Below are 14906 nucleotides of genomic sequence, written 5' to 3'. Positions count from 1 at the left end.
GTGTCGTGCGTGGTGATCTGCTCTCAAGTAGCGGGCCGTTCCTGTCGGTACATCTTGCAAATGACCTCAACGCATTCAGGGAAGCCGCTTCTGTAGAGTCCGCGAGTGGGTTGAAGGTGATGAACAGCTTGCATGGCGCATATTCTTCGACGAGCCTACCCCAGATCTCATACCGACGCTACATATCAGATGCGATTGAGAGGGAGAAATGCTCCCAGCGCTGAGCCCGATATTCACGATGATCAGCAGTCAGGTGCCTGGAAGGCGCCGAAAGATGACGCCCAATAGCGGGACTTTCCTTCCGCTGAACAGCCTAGCCACAGATGGAGGCCGCCTCCAACTCGAGTTTGTCCCCGCACAACCTCGCTGAACAATGTTTCGCATGGACCACGATTGTGGGCGCAGAGGACCTCTTCCACGAACACACAGAAAGCCTCGTGCGTGAAAGTCCATCAGCGAAAGCGTTCATGGATGAGTTCGCCCAATCCCGCGGCGACGACGACCTCTTCGACGACGAGATCGTCCCCATCGAGCAGCCGCCGCCTGTTCAAGAGATTACACAACAATTTGAGGAGACCTCATTACAGAACACAGCACCTCCATCACCTGCGCATCACCAGCCATTACAGCCTCAACAAGGCCCTCGTGGACGCGGCAGGGAACGGGGCTTCCCTCGAGGCGCCATCCGCGGAGGTGCACCTCGACAACAAGCCGCATATTCAGAAGCTGCGCGAAACTCGAGCTTGGGCGAGTCGAAATGGGCCAGCAAGCCAGCTACACCGAGAGCACCTAAGCAGCAAGCACCACCACCTTCGTCTATACCAGCAGAACAAGATCAGACGCCGATCGCACCTACCGCGTCTTCACAAGATGCGACACCAGCAGCACCATCTGCCGAAACCACCACCACAACAACAGCCGAACCTCAAACCACCACAGCAACCTCGCCCTCAGTATCAGAACCACCGACCGACGCTCCAACCGGCCCCTCCACCAAGCCCCGCCCACCCGCAGTTCGTGGCGACCGCACCGCAACCGGCGGCTTCGCCAAACCCAAACTTACCACAGCGGAACTCGATGCAAAACTCGCCGCAGCAAGACAGCGGTCTTCAGACCTAGCAGCCGCACATGCTAGAGCGCAAGCCGACGCAGATGAATTTGCTGAGCGAGAGAGGGTGGCTGGAGAGAGGAGGCGGAAGGAGGAAGGGGAGAGTAGGCGGCTAGGTTTGGAGAGGGAGAAGAACAGGGTGAGAAAGTTGGGGGTCAAGGAGGGGAGGGAGTGGGATCGGGGGAAGGAAGAGGGCATTGGGGTCGGTGGGAGGGGAGATATGCCGCGGATGGCGGGAAGAGGAGAGGAGGTGGATCTCAGGGAGTACGAGTGGGATGACAGTCGCGGGAGGGGAAGAGGGAGGGGCGGGTCGAGGTGGGCGAGCGTGATGGGAGAGGTAGGGGTCGCGGTGGACGTGGTGCATTTGCAGGAAATGGGGTTGGAGGTGGTGGCGCAAGGCAACCTGAGCCCCGCGTCAACGGGGTAGAAGACTTTCCATCATTGCCTGCTGCAAAAGCTGCGCCTGCAGCGACAGCTCAGAGTAGCAGTGACAAGGGAAACCCGGCAACAAGGCCTGAAGCAGGAGTGGCTGTCGATTCGAAAGCACCGGCCGTGGCAGCTGGCGGCAAGAGCTGGGCGGAGCAGATGAACGACTGATCGTCATCTGGGCGCTACGTGTTGCTACGTTCACCACGGAAAGCGCTTTATCCGGTCTCGCGAGATCGGGAGTCAGTGTACGAAGTTGTACGCAGCCATGCAGAGGCGAACCTCACCCAAGTCAGTGTGTCTCTCGGACAACAAGTCATCCGGTCTTGACATAAGCCCAAAAGTCCATTTGAGGCGCATGAAGAAAGCAGGCCACAAGTCTGGCAAGCCAGCGAATGACGAACACTGCATTGTACAATGACTCTATCTCACTCAGAGCGACCGTCAACTTTTCAGGAGCCTTCTGGAATCGAATGACCATAATGCATTTCCCTCTCTGAGATGAAACATGACCCGCCTTGCGTGGCCGAACACGCCTCTTTTGACCATATGAGCGCCACGCTAAATGTCAGATCTAGAAGCAAGCGAATGGAAAAGTCCAGACTCAGGATACTACCACCGACCCCGTCCTCTACCCCTGAAGCCACCACCTCCGCCGCCTCCACCAAACCGTCCACCGCCGCCTCCGTAGCCCCCACCACGACCATACCCGCCTCCACGACCCCTTCCCCAGTCATCACCATCACCATACCCTCTCGGCCCACTCGGCTCATCATCAAACTTCCTCGGCGGCGGCGGACCTCTAGTCTTCAGCTCCTTTTGCAAGGCCTCATAAGTCTTCCGCATCTGCGCGTACCCTAAATGCATCTTCCCGTAGAAATGATCTGCTAAACGTCGATCGTTGTCCAGTCTGCTCAAATATGCCCCACATACATCGCACACCTGCAGCTTTTGATGTCCAGACGGTCCGCTCGTGTCCGCTAGACTCTTGAGGTCGCGCTCCGCTTGTTCCTTTGCTAGCTTCGCTGTGCGCACTTTGTAGAATTCGGTACATGCTAGGCTCACGGACCCTGTTTCGCCCAGGACGGAGATCTCGAGGAGGCCTGTGTTGATAGTTTTCGAGAGGTCGGAGATAGTCTTGAGCAGCGCATTGGTCTGCCGAATCTCATCTGGCGTCTTTTCCAGCCGCCGTTGCGCTTGGTCGATCCGTCGGTTGCAGTCATCTACGTATTTTTGCATGTCGCGGAGATAGTCGTACTCGAAGCCGTGCGAGCGCTTTCGGCTTCGGGAAGGGCGTCGTATTCTATTTTGAGGTTCTCGGGGTGGTGTTTGGGGCAAGGGCCTAGATCTTGTTTTGTGTTGGTGAAGAGGTCGTGTGGGCATGTGCCGCAGAGGTAGGAGCGGCAGACGGAGGAAGAGGTGAGCGTCAAGTTGGCGGTTCTGGAGGCGGAGAGGCCGTTAAAGGAGTCGCCCATGAGCTGCTCGAGCAGCTTGCGCTGTTCGGCAGCCATGGCGGGTGGCTTGGGGTGTGATCAGTGGGCAGATGTTCGGGTAATGCGCCGGCGGTAGTTGAGAGTCAATGGACTCGGCCTGAGGCAGACCAGCAGTTGAGGCGTTGGCGAGAGTAATGATCGCGCGAACTGAGTGAAGGATCCAATAGTGATGGTGTGACGATGAAGGAATAGCGTGCATGGACTGATCAGCAGTCCTAGTGAAGCGTTTCCTGGCTGAATCTCAAAATGTTCTGACGGAGTTTGTATGCTATGTCCTGGTGGGCCGGCTGCCTGGTGTCGCCTTGGTTGACCCAGTGACGTAAGGCAACTCGAGGTAAACACGCGAGACTTCGATTCCTCCGACTTTCCTCCATCAGCCACGCGCCCAAGGATCTCCGTCAGATTTGGGTACGATTGTGCGACAGTGATCTTACGAGTCAAAAGAGCGCACTGGTACTGAGGTATCGATATGCGCACGTCCTTTATCCCACACACAACAGCATCGACGTACTATCAGGGCCACGAGGACTGATCCAGTGTCGCCCTACTGTCGAAGAGATCAAATCGAATATCACGACTGATTGCTGACCTCTTTTACTTCGACAATGGTGCGTGAGGCACAAGCACCAAGGATGCCACTCTCTCCGTCAGGCGGTAACGTAGGCTATCCATCACTCGGCGACACCGATTCGCCAACTTTTGGAAAGCCATCCGCGTTGGGCACGACAGCTTCATCACATACGAAGCAGAACTCTCAGTCGAATTCATCTGCACAGAGAGCGCCTGTACAGAAGAAGTACGACCATCTATTCGTCAAGACTGATCGGAAACCACAGTATCACAAGCCACAAGTCTCCAGCAACCCGTTTCACCAGCTTAAGAACCAGGTGGTAGAGAAAGCACAGGAGACCATCAATAAGCTGACAGATCGATCCGACAAGCCTAGCAATGGCGCTGGCTCACAGAGTGATCCATTCATCATACCAGATCCGATGAGGCAGCAGTCGTATCAACCACGCCCAGCGCCTCCTCCAGCGCCGATGTACTCTTCTGCCGTCAACACGAATCCATACTTCAAGCCTGCCTCAACCAGCAACTTCGTATATCCTACAGCATCTGCGTCTCATTCACAGTTCGACGACTTCTCCTCATCAGACCCACTAACCTACATGGACGCCGGCAAAGCCAATGACAACATCAAAGCATTGTTGGAGGGCGCCTTCGAGGACGAGGAGGAGAAGAAGCCGAGGACACGTCGAAAAGACAAGCCTCAGAATGGCGACGTCGATGCTCTTGCGGCAAAGCTAGGTGATGTGAAGGTTGATGATAAGGGAGACGAGAGTGAAGAAGAGGAGAACGACGGCTCAGTAGAAGGTCTGAAAGTGAAGCTACTTCCTCATCAAATCGACGGTGTTGAATGGATGAAGCACAAAGAGCTTGGCACTCGAAAGACGAGAGGTGTGTTCCCACTTGGCGGCATCCTGGCTGACGACATGGGCCTGGGCAAGACAATACAATCGATCGCCTTGATCCTCAGCAATAAGAAGCCGACCGCTGAAGAGATCGAAGCACATCCAAAGCGGAAGCTGCCACAAGGTGTCAACAAGGGGACTTTAGTCGTGGCGCCTCTCGCATTGATCAAGCAGTGGGAAGGAGAGCTCAAAGACCGTATAGAAGACTCACATGCGCTGAGGATATGTGTACATCACGGGCCAAAACGAGCAAAGAGTTCAAAAGATCTCAAAGGCTACGATGTTGTCATCACCACATACTCGACGCTCACCTCAGAGCATGCCGACTCCGGAGGCGATCTGAAGACTGGCTGCTTCGGTCTCCATTGGTGGCGTGTCATTCTTGACGAAGCTCACTCAATCAAGAATCGTAATGCGAAAGCAACAAAGGCAGCATGTGCACTCGACGCCCACTATCGATGGTGCTTGACAGGCACACCTATGCAGAACAACCTCGACGAGCTGCAGAGTCTCATCCACTTCTTGCGCATCAAGCCCTACGATGATCTCAATGTTTGGCGGGAGCAAATCACGAAGCCGATGAATGGTGGTCGTGGTGGGCTCGCAATCAAACGACTGCGTGCATACCTCGGCGCATTCATGAAGCGCCGTACAAAGGACATTCTCAAGCAAGATGGTGGGCTGACCACTGGCACAAAAGCAACCGGAAAAGGCAAGGAGGCTTTCAAGATTGTGAAACGTACAGTCGACCACATCGAAGCTGACTTCACACCTCAAGAGCGCGCCTTTTACACAAAGTTGGAGTCACGAACCGACAAGAGCCTCGAGCTGATGATGGCTGGCAGCAAGATCAGCTACGCCAGTGCTTTGGTCCTGCTGATGCGCCTGCGTCAGGCATGCAATCATCCTCGACTGACCGGTAGTGATCTCAGCAAAGAGAAAGACTCTGCAGCCGGTTCTGGCAATCAGACGCCAAGTCGAAAGAAAGCCACAGATGATGACATGGACGCTATTGCAGGACTGCTTGGTGGGCTTAGTGTGGAAACCAAGCTCTGTGATATGTGCCAGATCGAGCTGACATCCGAACAATCCAGTGCCGGCAATGTTCGGTGCGACGAATGCGAAGCAGACCTACAGGATGATGCGTTCACTATCAAGAATTTCAAGTCAAAGGACAAAGCCAAGAAGCACCGAAAAGCATCTATGGCTAAGCCGCTTCGTGAGAAGCGTAGACAGGCCAGAAAAGCCATCATCGACTCTGACGACGAAGATGAGGAAGATGTCGTGCCTGCTAAGGACGAATCCGAATCTGAGTCCGGCGACGACGACGACGACGAAGAGTCGGAAGATGATGAAATATACGGCTCATCAGAAGACGACAACCCTCAGACCGATTTAATTGCCTCAACGAAAATCCGTCACCTCCTCAAGATCCTCTCCACCGACTCCGCCGAGCACAAATACATCGTCTTCTCCTTCTTCACATCCATGCTCGACCTCATCGAACCCTTCCTCGCTGCACAACACATCAACTTCGTCCGCTATGATGGTGCCATGCGTAATGACGCCCGCGAAGCCTCCCTCGAGTCTCTCCGCACCAACGCGAAAACCCGCGTACTGCTCTGCTCGCTGAGGGCTGGTAGTCTTGGCCTCAACCTTACGGCCGCATCCCGCGTCGTGATCTTGGAACCCTTCTGGAACCCCTTCGTCGAAGAACAAGCTATCGATCGCGTGCACCGCCTGAACCAGACCAAAGACGTGAAAGTCTACAAGATGACGATCAAAGACACGGTCGAAGCACGTATCCTCGAACTGCAAGAGAAGAAACGTGAGCTCGCCAATGCGACGATCGAAGGCCAGAAGGCCGGTGGTGTGAAGTTGACGCTGCAGGATATGCTGAACTTGTTCAAGCACGACGGTGGGGCCGACGACAAGAGATTGGATATGATCGGGATGAAGCCGAGCGCGGGTTTGCTTGAGAAGGGGGAGAGTACGAGGGAGCGTTCTACTCCGCCGGTCTCAATTAATTCCTACAACCATAGCAATGGTGGTCGGCGGATCTTGAGTGAGGCGGAGAAGGAGAGGCAGAAGCAGCGGCAGGAGGCTGCTAGTGGTGTGTATGGGAGACGGTACTGACCGTTAGACGATTACTAGATTGTATGGAATAGAGGCTGCCTTGCCTCAATCGATTCACTACCCTTCAAGGCATGTATTTGCAGAGATTGGCTGCCCACCTCCTGGGCGTGGCCAGCAACAAGAACTGAAATGCCCCCAGTGCAAACCGTTGGATGATTATTTGTGACACCTGATCGTAAGAAACCTGCAAGTGACAGCCAACCCAGGCATGGATCTCCATCCCTAGTCGCTCTGAGCAGGACCTTGTCATCCGGTCTCACCTGGAACTCGTTCCAGCCGTCTGACAAGGCGCGCATCTGGGGAAGGTACTGCTGGGTGAGGCGCTTGCCTCGTGTGGCATTGTCAATACTTTCGATGAGAAGGAGCGATCTCCACGTGCTCCTGCCGCAACCGCTCCTTGAGCAATGGGAGGAAGGCGCGGGTGTGGACGCCTTGTCATCTGGTCTTATGCCAGATTTTGCTCAAGCCGGATGACAAGCCGTAGTCGGTGAAAGAGCACGTGTTCGTGAAGTCGTGAAGGACTGGTCAAGTCCGATGAGAAGGACGGTCTACGTGGGCGTATGCTGTCGTCACCTGCTTGGCCGAATAGGAGGGGATATCGGGGTCGTCGCGGCAAGGGAGGTCTCGTCGTTCGGCCTTCAAGATATATATATATATATGCCACAAAACACATCCTCATGCGGAAAAGATCTCACGGCATACCACCGGTCCTCTTCTCTCCCTTCTGTTTGAAAACTTCACTGATGGACCTCGCCTCGTCATTGGCCCCGTCAATCACCAGTCTCTTCGCCTGCACCGCCCTTCTGACATCTCTATCCCCGCGACAATAATATCAGGGAATTCTAGCCCGCTGGAGCTGGGCCCTCCGCCGACTGCCTTTGTTCGCAGAGAGATCTCTACAACAGGGTAGTAGCTGCTAATGGGCACCTTGACTCCTGTCTTTCTGCTCTTGCTGTTGAGACCCGTACCGCCGCCGCTCGCCGTGTCTGTAATGATCCAAAATCACAGCCACAGCACTGTGCCCCAGCCAACAGCTAGGACGATCCCAGCTAAGATGCAGGAAACAGCAAAGATTCCCTTATCAACCACGACCCTGACCGCTGGCCCCGCCAATACCGTCTCTGTGAGGTAGTACTCTGGCCCGAGGATCACCTGACCACCAACGCTACCAGCCAAATCTACATCGACACAGCCGGATCGGGACACGCCGTAGTGGGAGGTGGTCAGATCACGGTGACCAACGCTCAAGGGCAGACAGTCGTATTCAGGGTGCTAGCCTTGTCCCAACCGGCCAACAAGCTGTGGTCAACGGGCAAGAAGCCATCACCGTGACGTACGAGAGGGGCGAACTCGTGGTTGTGCAGGGCGGAGAGACTGGACTTTGTCTGTCGCACCGAATGGTGGTGGGACTGTTTTGATCGCGGGCACGGTGACGCAGACGAGCTGGACGGACGGAGCGACCATTACGGCGGACCAGGAGGCTGAGAGTACGACTGGACAGCCGACTGGTGTCCAGAACAGCGGCAACAGACTATGGCTCGGTGTAGGCTGCATTGAAGGACTGAATTTGATGACAGTGAGCCTGGGAATTTGCGTGCCGGCGCTCATGATGTTGTCGTGGTGACGAGAAGCTGTCAATGGTCCCGACGTATATCCGCGCAGTGCTGAGGGGGCTGTTCCTGTCGTGGAGATTTATGTGTGCTGTATGGCGGTCAGGAGTGCCGTCCAGAATGATGTTCATGGAGTTGAGAGTCAATTTGACGGGAAGAACACCTTTTCCACTGATCAAGGGGCCTTCTGGTGTGTGGTTTCTGAACCGTCCTCCCAGAATTCTACATCTTCGTCGCCTTCGTTGGCGATCATAGCGCCTTGCCGCATACCAAGCTTGCCTTTCTTGAGCAGATCTGTCAAGGGTTTCCCATCGGGTAACGTCTTGCTCAGAATGTCCTCGAGTGTGATGCGATCGTCACTGAATATTTTCAAGTGATCCGATATCAAGTGTCGTGCTTTGCAGTTGGGACATGTGATGAGGGTTGTTCCGTGGTGGTAGCCCTGTTTCGTCACACGATGGGAGGAGCGAGTACCGCATGGCTTGCAAGTGAAGGTGAGCTGATATGCCGGAGGAACATCTTGCGCTGTGCCGGCGTTTCACCGGTGGTCGCGAGGCTTGACTCCTGTCTGCGCCATAGTCGTGGCTCTGAGAAACGCGACGATCGCGGTGACGATGCTACGTTGGATGGTGCTCGTGTTCGAGTGAGACTTGGTTGGTGAAATGCACGGACTGATGGCTGCAAGCGTGTGAAGTGACTGCGAGGGACGAAGGCCGCCTTTGATCCTCGCAACAGAGGCTTCACCGTCGTTCGCATGTTGATCTCGAGAGGCGCTTGATGAGAGAGACTTCTCATTCTTATGTCAAAGAAAGAAACCTATTGAGACTGCGGCGAGTTGAATTCGGAGAAACACGTAGAATGACGCCAATCGTGTCATTCACTTTTCAGAGTTTCGGAGAAGGCGCGCCACCAGGCGACTGCCAGTCTACTCCACTCTTTACTGCACACTTGCAATGAAATGAAGCGACCCGCAGGCAAACATACCTACTTCCTAAGTCTTCCTCTGCATACGCTCGTTACTACCTAGACAGCCACCCACGAAAACGTCTGATGCTGTAGTTGACGCGTTCGAAATCCCGCCACATCTTTTACCACTGCCGCTGTTCCAGGAACTTGGGAATCATCATCTAGTCGAATGTGGGGTAACCCGCGTTGAAGTTGGATGGTGGTAGCGAGGCAACATGATGTTGAACGGGCGAGGGCGAGGAGGAGCGCGAGTCCGTGCTCCGAGGCGAGTAAGTCTGCCCTTCTTTCACTTGATCACCGCACAAACTTCACCAACAATTGCCTGCACTGCGGACGCCCAAGAAAAAACACCACTCACCATCGTCACCCTACTCCATATCTACAACTTGTCTCCCTTATTGCAACAACGCTAACATGCCGGGCATCAAACAGGCTACGAGCGGTAAGGACGATCCTGGTTTCGACCAGACGTGGAACATCCTCGCAGGCGCTTTCTCCTCGATTCACCGAAAGAATGCCTCAAGCCTGTCCTTCGAAGAGCTGTTCCGCCATGCCTACAAGCTGGTCTTGAAGAAGAAACACCAGGACCTCTACGGCAATGTCGCAGAGTTCGAGCGAACATGGCTACAGACCGAGGTCCGGACAAAAGTCATCAACCACATCTCTTCCACACTTCTGGCTGGTGTAGGCTCGCAGTCGGCAGACGGACAGGCCAATGAGCGCAGATTGGCAGGCGAACGCTTCATGGCATGCATCAAGGACGCATATGCAGACCAGAGCCTGTCGATGAACATGATCACCGATGTTCTCATGTACATGGTATGTCACCTCTCCAACCTGCGAAACTCTGATACGATGCTTACAGAAACGAAAGGACCGAGTCTCCTCGCAACAAGATACTACCGGCCGGCTTCCTTCCATTTACACAAAAGCCATGGCCCTCTTCCGATCAGAGGTGGTCAAGGCTAGGATTGACGGCAATCAAGACTTCACAATCGCCGATCTGCTTATCGACACCATGGTCGGCATGATCGACATGGAACGCAAGGGCGAGACTATCGATCGCACTCTCGTCAGAGCCTGCTGCCACATGCTGGAAGGCCTGTACGAAGATCTCAATGAGGATGAAACAACAAAACTCTACCTGACTGTATTCGAGCCCGCCTTTCTGACCACGAGCCGAGAATTCTACAACGCAGAGGGTCAAAAATACCTAGCTGATGCCGATGCAGCCTCATTCTGCAGTCAGGCACGCCGACGGCTGAAGGAAGAAGAAGAACGATGTCAACAGACAATTTCTGCCATCACACTACCCAAAATCACAGCTGTGGTCGACAACGAGTTCATTGCGACTCACATCAAAGCCATCATCGACATGGAGGGCACGGGCGTCAGAAACATGCTCGATAATGACAAAGTGCTGGATCTCTACAATGTCTTTGACCTCATCTCACGAGTCGATCCTCGGAAGGTGGCCCTCAAAGATGCAGTCTACAAGCGCGTTTTGGATCTTGGTAACGAAATCAACAAGACCGCTCAGCTTACCCTCAGCAGCAAGCCTCAGACGAAGGACACCAAAGACCCAAAAGACAAGCCGTCAGAGAAGGTCGTGAATCAGCAGACCCAGGCTGCCATTGACTGGGTAGAACAGATCCTGCAGCTCAAAATCAAGTACGACAACCTCTGGGAAAAGGCTTTCAAGAAGGACGCCGTCATGGAGAAGGCTTTAGAATTGGCTTTCCAAGACTTTATCGCCGCCAACGAGCGAAGTCCAGAGCACGTCTCGTTGTTCCTCGATGAGTACCTGAAACGCGGCATCAAGGACAAGAGCGAGGCAGAAGTGGATGTCATACTCGACAAAGGTATTCTGCTGTTGCAATATCTCTCCAGCACGGATCAGTTCGAAACCTACTACCGCAAACATCTCGCGAGGCGGCTGCTTATGAAGCGTTCAGTCAGTCGCGATATGGAGCGACAAATGCTCTCCAAGATGAAGCTCAAGCTTGGTACCAATATCACACAGAAGCTGGAAGGCATGATCCGGGACATGGAGTTGTCAGACAGTCTGATCTCGGACTACAAGCAGTACATCACGGACTTGGACTCGTCGGATGGCAAGCGCATTGACATCGACACCCGAGTCCTTACAACAAATCAATGGCCATTCGAGACGCTGTTCAAATCTGGTGACGAGGCTACCGTTTGCAAGTATCCAGCAGAAGTGGAGAAGGTCAAGTCACACTACGAGCAATTCTATCACAGCAAGCACACTGGCCGAAAACTTACCTGGGGCGCTCATCTGGGTGATGCAGACATCCGTGCTACCTTCAAAGCCGCAGATGGCAAGACAAGCCGCTACGAGATCAACGTCCCGACGTATGGCATGGTCGTACTGATGCTCTTCAACGGACTCCCTGACGGTCAAGGTCTGACCATTCCTGAGATCGAGGCCGAGACGAATATTCCAAAAAAGGATTTAATCAAGTCCTTAGCATCCTTGACCGGTGTTAAGAAATGGGCCTTGTTGAGAAAAGAACCGAGCAGTTCTAAGGAGCTGCTCGATACTGACCAGTTCTACTACAACTCTGCGTTCACGAGCAAATTCGTCAAGATCAAGATTGGTGTAGCCATTGGTGGAGCGAACAAGCTTGAGAATGATGCCGAACGACAGGACACCAAGAAGCGGATTGACGATGAGCGTGGCCACTCTATTGAGGCTGCCATCGTGCGGATCATGAAGCAACGCAAGGAATTGACTCACCAGAACTTGATGACTGAAACGATCCAGCAACTATCCCAGCGCTTCCAGCCCGATGTCAACATGATCAAGAAGAAGATTGAGGCCTTGATTGACCGAGAGTATCTCGAGCGTGGTCCAGACGAGTCTAGGCCGGCTTACTACATCTACTTGGCATAGAGTGAGTGGCCTTTAGCAAGGTCTGTACGAAACTGCAACGAATGATGGAGACTACGAAAGCATAGGAATGGACTCAGCATGGCAAGGTCTGGCATCAAAGCATGGCGTTGGAGGAGCGATTGATACCCCAGCGATAGCTAGCGAATCGAAGATGTGTCACAGCCTCTCAAAGTGCTCCGTGAGACCGATATTCTTTAATACATGATGCTCAGTCGTGTTTGTCGACCCAAAGACTAGAACAATTTAATTAGGACATGACTTGAGTGAGTCGAAGTCTATCAGTGGCAGTGAAGCATAATGTTGCCCGCCTGACACATTGCGGTCATCCGGTCTCGTGTATGTCGCAGTCAGACGCTTCTGACACAGTCCGACTCGGAGCCTAACCCTAGTATGTCCTCTACCCCGACCTCATCAACGCCAGCGGCCTCCATTGTATTCCTTGTCCAAGAAACGCTACACCTCGATTGCTTGCTGCTGCACCCACTGAGTCTCCCGAGAACCAGGCTACAAAGCCACTCGACTACTACTTACCTCTCTCAAAACCACGCTTCTGCACTACACCCAGATCGATCTCAACACTCAGGACGCGTCTCGTTGATAGTGACAGGCGTTTAGTATTCGCACTTCAAGATTGAGCGTTTCAAGAGGGACAGTTGCTGGCTTCGAACTTCCAGTGTGGTCCTGATCTCTACAGCAGTGCGGTCTGACCCGACTACAACATCAGGCGGGATTCTCGAAACCAACGCCAAGACAATCACCCCATTCGGGCGCCTCTGGCAAACTCGCCCTGACTCCCACTCATGTCACTTTAACCTCCCGTGTCAAATCACCACCATGGACATCGACATCTCCGACATCCTCGCCGATGTCTCCCGCCCCGCCCCTTCACGCCCATCAACCCATCACTCGAGATCCGAAGGTCCACCAACACCCTACCTCCCCGACAACTCAACGTACACAGACCACCAACTCCTCACCCGCGCCTGGACGGCCGAGCGCTGCACCACCGAACTCCTGCCGTACCCGACCCAACTAATGGAACGCGTCATGGAGCGCGTGGCGGGACAGATCGCGCGGATCGAGGAGTTGGCCGCTGGTGGCTCAAGTGACTATGCGACGGGCGGAGCAGGTGGTGCAGGGGGAGGAGCGAATATCAACCTCGTCCTGTCAATTCTCCAGACCGATCTCAGCCGGACGCAGTTCCTGGTGCGGAGTTTATTGAGGGCGCGACTGGCGAAAGTGGGGAAGTGGGCGGGGTATTATGGGCACGTGCTTGAGCAACAGCAGCAGTCATCAGGACGTGATGAGGACGAGAGTGTTCTTAGTGGGGCAGAAGCACAGTTTCTCAGTCGCCATCAAGCCTTACTGATGAATTTCTACGAGGGGTCGTTCCTGGCGGGCTTTCCGCCGAAGATGCGACGACTAGACGACGGTGGGACCGGCGAGGGCGGGATGCTGGAAGGACCTGGGCGGGAGGGTGTTGTGGTGGTAAGGTGTCTAGCGGAGGGTGGGTGGGGAAACGAGGATTCGCTGGGCCGGCGGCGGGATGACGAGGGTATAGTCAACGAGGTCAGATTACGGAGGGGAGACGTGCAGGTCGTGAGGTGGGGAGATGTCAGAGGAGGTGTTGTGGACGGGGCTCTAGAGGTTTTGTGATGGGATCTTCCAGATGCTATAGGATGGCATCTCTAGCGGCATAGTGCTTGTCGAATGTGACGCCAATGACTCCCATCCTTTGGCAGTGTTGTACGTTACACTCAAGGAGCTTCATGTCCATCTCGTGTCTAACTCAGCACTGATCACATCTTCTCATCCCTACTACATATTCGTGTACACTAGTTTTAACCCAAATGCACAGGTATATAACCATTCCGCCAAGCCCAGACACCCGCTCCAACCACAGCAGCTACCGCTCCAACTTTGACAATCACCTTCGCGAGCGCCATCATCCAAAACATCCTCCCCTGTTTCTCGAATGCGCCCCCAACGGCCTCCCTCGGCCACGGCGTATCCTTCGGCACATCCACACCAAGAAACTCACATAGTGGTCCCCATGCCTGCGTCGCTTCAAAGACCAGCAACTCCCGACCCGGTTGGGCTTTGCACAGCGACGTCACACTCTCGTTATGCGCAGCATACTTCTCCTCCAAAACCGCACGATCCCACGGCTTGCCGCCAGAGAAGGCATTGAGACAGCGTTGTCCACAGCGAATGCAGTCACGAATGAGGCCGCCCTCGAGTGGCAAGATCCAGTTCCAGGACCACCAGGTCAGGCGCGGGGAGAGGGCGCGGGTCATGCTTGCTGAGAAGGAGGTGGGTGGGCGGGACATGAGGATGACTTTGGCGGTGGGGTAAGCTTCCAGCGCGAGTTGGGGAAAGAGGCTCAAAGGCCAGCCGGAGGCGGCGGTGTAGGGCGAGAGAATTTTCTCGAGGTCGGTTGGGGAGTAGGGCGCAAGTGTATTGCTGGTGTTGTTCGAAGGTTGATAAGCGGCGTCGAGTGCTTCGGACCAGAGGGGGTAGGTGTTGGGTCCTTTGCCACGGGCGGCTTCGAGGTAGGCGTGTTTCATGCCGCGGTAGACCTTGAAGCCAAGGATGCCGAGGGCTGCTTCTATGCTGGTGGTGCCGGTGCGGGCAGGGGAGAGGACTAGGACTTCCATTGGTTGCGTCCGAGGTGTGGATGGGAACGTATCGATTAGGCGGGGACGGCGGGTCGTCATGGTGGGTGTATGTCCGGGCTCCGGGGAGGACTTTGCACGTTTCTGGTTAAAAGGTGACCGT

The 14906-nt window shown here is 54.6% G+C and overlaps 6 protein-coding genes across 6 annotated transcripts; 4 read left to right on the top strand and 2 right to left on the bottom strand.

Moving 5' to 3' along the window:
• Nucleotides 1-323: 323 nt before the first annotated feature.
• On the top strand, nucleotides 324-1535 carry AB675_968 (uncharacterized protein; the record flags this gene model as incomplete). The annotated part of the gene is made up of 1 exon (XM_018150247.1): nucleotides 324-1535. One exon carries the CDS (start codon nucleotides 324-326, stop codon nucleotides 1533-1535), a length of 1212 nt encoding a protein of 403 aa, XP_018005550.1.
• A 611-nt stretch (nucleotides 1536-2146) lies between these two features.
• On the bottom strand, nucleotides 2147-3045 carry AB675_967 (U1 snRNP-associated protein; the record flags this gene model as incomplete). The annotated part of the gene is made up of 2 exons (XM_018150236.1): nucleotides 2147-2730; nucleotides 2793-3045. The coding sequence occupies 2 exons, from the start codon at nucleotides 3043-3045 to the stop codon at nucleotides 2147-2149; spliced, it is 837 nt and encodes a 278-aa protein (XP_018005552.1).
• A 614-nt stretch (nucleotides 3046-3659) lies between these two features.
• Nucleotides 3660-6635, top strand: AB675_966 (putative ATP-dependent helicase; the record flags this gene model as incomplete). The annotated part of the gene is made up of 1 exon (XM_018150225.1): nucleotides 3660-6635. The coding sequence occupies one exon, from the start codon at nucleotides 3660-3662 to the stop codon at nucleotides 6633-6635; it is 2976 nt and encodes a 991-aa protein (XP_018005454.1).
• A 2990-nt stretch (nucleotides 6636-9625) lies between these two features.
• AB675_965 (Cullin-3-B) lies at nucleotides 9626-12128 on the top strand (the record flags this gene model as incomplete). Its single annotated transcript, XM_018150214.1, has 2 exons — nucleotides 9626-10030; nucleotides 10086-12128. The coding sequence occupies 2 exons, from the start codon at nucleotides 9626-9628 to the stop codon at nucleotides 12126-12128; spliced, it is 2448 nt and encodes an 815-aa protein (XP_018005738.1).
• An 834-nt stretch (nucleotides 12129-12962) lies between these two features.
• AB675_964 (DNA replication complex GINS protein SLD5) lies at nucleotides 12963-13784 on the top strand (the record flags this gene model as incomplete). The annotated part of the gene is made up of 1 exon (XM_018150203.1): nucleotides 12963-13784. One exon carries the CDS (start codon nucleotides 12963-12965, stop codon nucleotides 13782-13784), a length of 822 nt encoding a protein of 273 aa, XP_018005636.1.
• A 185-nt stretch (nucleotides 13785-13969) lies between these two features.
• AB675_963 (uncharacterized protein) lies at nucleotides 13970-14845 on the bottom strand (the record flags this gene model as incomplete). Its single annotated transcript, XM_018150192.1, has 1 exon — nucleotides 13970-14845. The coding sequence occupies one exon, from the start codon at nucleotides 14843-14845 to the stop codon at nucleotides 13970-13972; it is 876 nt and encodes a 291-aa protein (XP_018005927.1).
• Nucleotides 14846-14906: the final 61 nt, after the last annotated feature.

This window comes from Cyphellophora attinorum, assembly GCF_001299255.1.
Source record: "Cyphellophora attinorum strain CBS 131958 chromosome Unknown Contig1, whole genome shotgun sequence".
Lineage (NCBI taxonomy): Eukaryota > Fungi > Ascomycota > Eurotiomycetes > Chaetothyriales > Cyphellophoraceae > Cyphellophora > Cyphellophora attinorum.
Note: the sequence above shows the minus strand (reverse complement) of the source record. Positions and strands in the feature narration are given on the sequence as shown.